Raw genomic sequence first — 6888 nt, forward strand, 5'->3', positions numbered from 1 at the left:
GACCGCACTTCGTTGGTTGTGGGTGGAAAAATAAACTCGCTGACTCACTACTGCCACCTACAGGCCGGTCAGCTCACACACACTGTGGCGTTTTATCGTTTCAAATGAGCTAAAACATGAATCCAGTGACGTGTAATTTTATTTTTAAGAACTGCTCTTTTTCTCCTCAGTTGTCCACCAACATTTAATCAAAATCAGAACAACCAGCCGGCTTGAAGTACAGTCAGTAATACAGCCGTGTGATGTCTCCGTACTCCGGCCGGTCTCTGTACTCAAAACAAACGAACGACGCTGTTTCGACCGGTGACGCACATTTCCCGCCCTCACTTTCTGCTGTCCCGTGCGCGTGTGGGGAAGATCAACAGAACAAAGTGGTTTCACATAGTTGTTTTTTTTGTTGTCGTTGTTGATATATTTCATTTTATCCAGACGTCAGCGGATAACGATGCCCTCCACGCAGGACTGGATCGACAACCCTCTGGGTGTTGTGGAAGCGATGTTCGGTAAAACACACACACACTCACGCACACACACACACGCTCCCTCACCGGAACTTCTCTCCGTGACAGCTAACGCGCGAACCTAGCTTGTTAGCTATGTACCATGCTAACGAGCATGCCCACAGTGTGTAGCTCTGAGCTTTATGCTGTACCGCAAGAGTAGCAACAACAAGTTGAGAAATTGTCTGCGGTTTGTAGTCGCCGATGTGGTTGTTGCTACCTGCACACACACTCTCTCTCTCTCTCTCTCTCTCTCTCTCTCTCTCTCTCTCTCTCTCTCTCTCACACACACACACGTTTTAGTTTTATAATCAAAAAGATCTGTGTGTAGTTTGATCTGAAGATCTGTGTGCACAACATGGAGCTTAAGTGTTTTTGAGTCTTTTAAAATGTACATACACATACACTTGTGTAGCCCTTTTGGTCCTAAACAACAGTTTTCTATTATTAATATTATTATTATGATTACAATCCTGTTATTTTGTTAAAACAAATAACATTGCTCTCTTGTTGTTGACATTTTAGCTGCGTCCCAGAAGAGTCCAGACTCTGGGTGGGAGGCGAAAGCGGTCGACTTTTTTAAAGAGAAGCTGAAAGAGAAGGACGCTCACACTTGGGTAAATGCAACTCTGGGAACCCTTTTCAGCAAAAGATGCCCGGAACAGTCATGTGTCACACAGATCAGATGTGTTTTCTGCATATTCACTTGTAAACGACAACTGCCGTCATTTCCGGTGCAGGTCCCGTCTCTGAACGACGTCCCTCTGCACTACCTGAAGCCCAACAGCCTGGTGAAGTTTCGCTGTTTGATCCAAGACATGTTCGATCCGGAATTCTACATGGGAGCGTACGAGACCGTTGATCCGTCGACCAAGGCTAAAGTAAGTACTTCAGTTCCCTTGCGTGTGTAGCTGTTTGCACCAGTCTCATGTGTTGCAGTTGTTATTATATTATCACCGTCTGACTATCCCCAGGTGCTGCAATGTGGGAAGTACAAAGATGTGACTGAATGTGGGGTATGTGCACTTCTGTTCAATCGTTGAAATAATCCGTGAATGTCTCACTTTTGAGCTTCAGCTTTGCCATGAACTGACACTGACTCATGCCTTTGTCTCCAGGTGGATTTAAACTCCAGAAACACAGTGACTGCAGAGAGACAGACTTTCTACTGTGTGCCGGTCCCTGGAGAAAATCTCTGGGTGAAAGACATATCCTCATCATCATGCCATCCCTGCACAGTGGAAGTCCTCCTGAACCAGGAGGCAGGAAAAATGCACATTTTATCATATGATATTGGAAGCACTTTATGTGGGAGGATTTTTGAATAGTCTCCGCCCTCCCCTGTAGTTTTCCTTAATTCAGTCTCACAGCTTTGCCGGCTCCACCCAAGCAAGAGTGGTTCCCTCCACCTCGTATGCGCCCAGCAGACAGAAGCGTAGCTACGAGGAAGACGAGGAAGACGTGGACGACATGGACACGCAGCCGCAGAAACTGAGGGAGCCGCATACTGGTGTGTGATACTTGTAAAGTGAATCTTTCAATCACATCTTATCATCTTCATCAGTAAATGCAGTTTGTCCAGTTTTCACCAGTGGTCAGCTTCTTTTCTGAGCACTTGAAAACTAAACTCCTTTTAGAGTAGCTGTTGTTAAGCTCTTCATCATATCAAACCATCTTTGTTTGATATAATAGAATTCCCAACGGTTTACAGATTCAGTCACATAGACAATTTGCAGTTAATTTCCTGTCTATTCTGTTGTGACATCAGAGAAATAAATGGCGACACTCCTTAAAGTATTGGACATCACAGATCATCTAACAACAAGGGTGGATTTGTGCCATAAATGCAGACTGGTCTCTCTGCTGCAGGTCCTCATGTTCCCACAGAGCAGCAGGGCAACGGCGACAGTAAACGGCAAGAGACAGAAGCTCCATCCAGCCAGACGGCACCTGCCTCTCATCTCGACCTCAACTTCCCCCTGCCAGGAGAGAAGGGTCCCTCCTGTTTAGTCAAGGTATTTTGGGTTTTCTGATTTTTCTCTAATTACCTAATTTTCATTCATGTAACCTGGACTGTCTACACAGTTATCTCAATGAAACGTTTTGTTTCAAAGAGATGATTTCAGAGATGATGGCACTGTTTTCTGTTATCAACACACTCCACGAGTGTGGAGCAGAAGGTAAAAGCTGCGTGCTGTTGGCAGGTATACAAGGACTGGGACGCCTTCAAACTGAACGACACGCTCGAGGTCTTCGGGATCCTCTCTGTCAGTCCCGCTCTCAGTGCTCTGGCAGACGAGAAGTAAGAAAACGTAATTTTGTTTTAATTTCCCTCTGGTGATGATCTGCCTACTCATCCTTGGCTCTGTCCACACAGAGACGCCTCCTCATCCATCCTGGACCCTGCAGAGTGCATGGAGACGGCAGAGGAGCAGAGAGTGCACAGCCCGCCGGCCTCGCTCGTCCCTCGCCTCCACATGCTCCACGCCAAGCCACTGCAGCACAACAACCCCCTGCTGCCCTCCGTCACCTTGAAGGACAACAGTGCCTGTAAGGACAAGTACAGTATGAATGCTGCTTGATGACCCTTTTCTTTTTCCCTTGTGCATGTGACTGTAATATTTCAGTCTGAATTTGTAAAGAATGCTTTAGCTGACGTTTCCATGTTGTTTCCATGTCCAAACCATCACTGAGCACAAATATCTAAAACCTGCTGCAAACCACCACCAGGGGCCTACAATGTTGCATCACTGCAATTTTTTAACTGACAGAACCGCAGCTAGCGAACCAAGAGGAAATATTTGCTGAATAAAAAAAAAAGTACATTGGATTAAGATCGCATACTGCCCCTTTAAATGTATATATGTAAATGATGTAAATTCATCTATTTTGTATAAAGTAAGACCTGATGTTGGCTTGTCTTAACACATGTTGCACATGTCTGGACTATAAGAGCACATTGGTATTTTCTCCCTTATTATAGTGTCGCAACACTGGTTGAAGTTGTGACAAGACACTTGAGGAACTACAAGTGTGTGTGTTTCTTTTTCAAACACAATTGACTTTTGTGACACCTAAAAAAAAAGTGCCAAGGATCTTTTGAAAATACTCCCCAGTGTTCCTTTCTTCAAGCGTACACGTAATGACTTATATGAATCCACTGCTTCAAAAGTTTTCAAATGTCGACTGAGCAGCAGCCAAGCATCTGGCAGACATTTACAAAACAAATGCCCTTTTTTTCAGATACAATTTTTTTTTAAATCTTTTCAAATAACACAGTTCAGGTCTTTAGATATTTTAGAAAGTTAGTACAAAATGTGTCAGTTAACTGACTAGTCAGTAAAAATTTTGATAATCAGTGAATTTAACTTATAAATCAAACATGCAGAACATAAACCTGACTCGAGCTTGTTAAGGGTGAGGTGTCCATCAAGAGAAATGTAGCGTTTGTTTTCCCACTGCACAGCTTTTATAGAACACTGCCTGTAGTTGTCTTTTAACTCCGTCCTTCCTCCTCAGTTTTATCCTCGACCCTGAGCGAGATGGCCTCTGTTCGGGCAGAGCTGCTCGCATACCTCACTCACATCCTTCTGGGAGATGCCCTGGCTGCCGAGTACCTCATTCTGCATCTCATTTCTAACGTGTACGTGTCAAATACAAGTGCAGTCTGTTTCAAACCAACCAGCCATCCTGTCTTGGTTTAGTGGCTTCATGCTGAAGCCAAAGGAGCCTTTTTCATTTTACAATGTTATGATTTCCTTCTAGGTACACCAGGCGAGATATTCTTCCACTGGGCAAATTTACCCTGAACCTGAGCGGCTGTCCTACAGTCGCCTCGTACACTGAGCGCCTCTACCAGATCATCCAGCACCTTGTTCCTTCTGTGAGTTGATTTTGTCACTCTGAGCAACTGCAAATTGTGCCACAGTTTATTGTTTGATTGAAATTAAACAGTTATTCCTCCTCCCACATGCAGTCGTATTATCTGGGCATGAGCCTCCAAAACATGAACCAGATGCGGCTGGTGCCTAAGAAGGACTATGTGGCCAACCGGCTGGTGAGCGGAGCCTTGCAGCTGGCCAGAAACACTTCCCTCTTCCTGGATGAAACCAAGCTGGAGCAGGGACAGCTGGACACAACAGGTGAGGCTTCTAGACACCACAAGGGGGCAGCACCGAGAGCACAAAACCTCCTTGCAGCTTGATTAATCAACACTAACCAAATCTTCTGTGTGGGTGTATGTGTGCCTGTGTGTGTGTTGTAGGTGTGCGTAACGTCACCGCCCTGGGGAACCTGATCTCGTGGCAGAAGGTTGATTATGACTTTAACTACCACCAGATGGAATTCCCCTGCAATATTAACGTGCTCATCGTGTCAGAGGCCCGCTCGCTGCTTCCGGTGAGGACAAATAGGGACGAGGCGTGCAACCACGGTGTAAAACTGAACCCCACCAAAAAAAAAACACCACAACAACACTACCCCGCCCCCTCCGGTGTGGCCGGACGGTGGGGTAGGTAGGGAGGGGTTAGGTTTCCTCCAGCCTCTCATGAGACCTAGCCGTGTCAAACGCTGGAGGTTGTTTCCAGCCAGCATAACGCTGTCGTCTCAGCTGCCATTGGTCAGCCACAGCTACCCCTTCAGCCGGCGCCTTCATCCTGGGTCTCACTCTGTTGTGAGCAGCCCGAGGAATGCGCTGTGTGCTATTCCTGTGTGTTGGGCTAATGGGTTGCCACGGCAGCAGCTGCGTGCCACAGCAGCAATCCTCGGAGAGGCGTCGGGCCCGACCACCTAATAGTCCGGCAGTGAAGGGCAGCGTGCGATAAACAACTCGCTGGGGTTGATTAGAAGTCACAAGAACACGGCTGTGTTTACATTGACCAACTATTGGCTGATGACCGGCCCGAAGGTCAAGCTGATCGGATGCTTTATGGGTCAGGCTTTGATCCCGTCTGGCATGCTATGAAGTTTTGAGAATATGCCAAACTAGGCGTGCACACAACAGGCAGGGCCTTCTTTTGCTTAGCAACACCTTTGGAAAAAGAATTTATGCATGCAGCTCTTCTTTGTACAGTTATTCCCTGACCCAATATCAATATTTCTCTTTCTCTTGAACTCCTCAGTCAGATTGTCAGATACCCGTACAGTCTCAGGTTGACCCAGCCCACATGGACGAGTATCTCAGCAGCATTCACATGCATCCACAGGCCTCGTCGCAGATGAACAAGCTCAGAATCTACCTGAGTGTCGCTCGGCTGCTGGACTACAGCATCTCCGATGAAGTGACAAAGGTGAGACTTGTCTGTTGATTTTACGAGGACTGGGTGCATCACCACATTTTGTTTTTCCCTTCAGCCTTGTACTTTTGTACCCAGCAGCAGTGATTGATGAGCAGTCTGTGTGCACCAGTGTCCTTTTAAAGTTTGTCCTTTTTTTGGTGTCCTCAGTCAGTTGAGGATGACTTTGTTGATATGAGGAAGGACGACCCCCAGAGCATATCTGCCGAGGACCTCCACAGGATGCTCGTTGTGGCAAGGTGAGCTGTGATTTATGTTAATATTAGCTCCTCTACTTGCCATTTCTTTCCTTTTAATCTAGTGAGAATAGTACAAACAGCCTGTAAAGCATATTTTAAAAGGTTAAGTTTTAAATAAATACTACAATAAGTCAACAACAATGGAAAGGCTAGGTATGACATAAACAGGTTGACAGTAACTTCATGGGTCAATGCAACCAAAATAAAATCTTCTAATACTGCCGCGGCCAGGAAACTGAGATTGAAATTGTAGCATTTGGAGTGTGTAGAACTTATTCAAGTGGGATGTGGCTGACTGACTGTGACTCTGTCTGCAGGTTGTTGTCTCTGAGCCTGGGACAGACGTCTCTGTCCAGAGACAGCTGGCTGAGAGCCAAACACATCGAGGCGCTGCGGAGGAGCCGTGTGGAGCAGCACAAGTGCGTCAACGGCAATGAGCCGTGATCACACAGACAAATGAGATGGCTCTTTGTTTTTTCCTTTTTGATACCATTAAAAAAAAAAAAAAGTTTGTAATAAATGTTTTTCAAATGCCACAGTCCATTCAACTTTTTTTCAATATTTTGTTGGAGATACGATTTTGATATATTTTCACTTAGTGAATTGATTGTAGTTTGTATGTACAGTAATATCTCAGGGTGCATTGTTTTCCCATTTTGCCTGTTCTTGCAATCAGTTGGACAGTGTTGCTGCAAAAACGTATTTATATATTTTTCTCAAATACTTAATGAGGTCCAGAGGATAATTTGCTAAGGTGCAGTTTCCTCCCAGCATCTCTACAGAGCAAATTTTGATAAGCTGGCATGGACGTCCTTGTAACTGATCTGACAATAATCGCAACCCTCATCCTCCCTT

The 6888-nt window shown here is 45.6% G+C and overlaps 1 protein-coding gene across 1 annotated transcript; it reads left to right on the forward strand.

Moving 5' to 3' along the window:
* The first annotated feature begins 294 nt into the window (after window positions 1–294).
* Window positions 295–6569, forward strand: LOC118283942 (minichromosome maintenance complex binding protein). Its single transcript, XM_035606404.2, has 16 exons — window positions 295–503; window positions 1026–1117; window positions 1241–1381; window positions 1475–1516; window positions 1619–1708; window positions 1869–2010; window positions 2370–2515; window positions 2705–2802; window positions 2878–3050; window positions 4020–4143; window positions 4266–4383; window positions 4477–4642; window positions 4765–4898; window positions 5621–5788; window positions 5945–6033; window positions 6351–6569. The coding sequence occupies exons 1-16, from the start codon at window positions 446–448 to the stop codon at window positions 6475–6477; spliced, it is 1908 nt and encodes a 635-aa protein (XP_035462297.1). The 5' UTR covers window positions 295–445; the 3' UTR covers window positions 6478–6569.
* Window positions 6570–6888: the final 319 nt, after the last annotated feature.

Source organism: Scophthalmus maximus, chromosome 10, assembly GCF_022379125.1.
Source record: "Scophthalmus maximus strain ysfricsl-2021 chromosome 10, ASM2237912v1, whole genome shotgun sequence".
NCBI classification, from domain to species: domain Eukaryota; kingdom Metazoa; phylum Chordata; class Actinopteri; order Pleuronectiformes; family Scophthalmidae; genus Scophthalmus; species Scophthalmus maximus.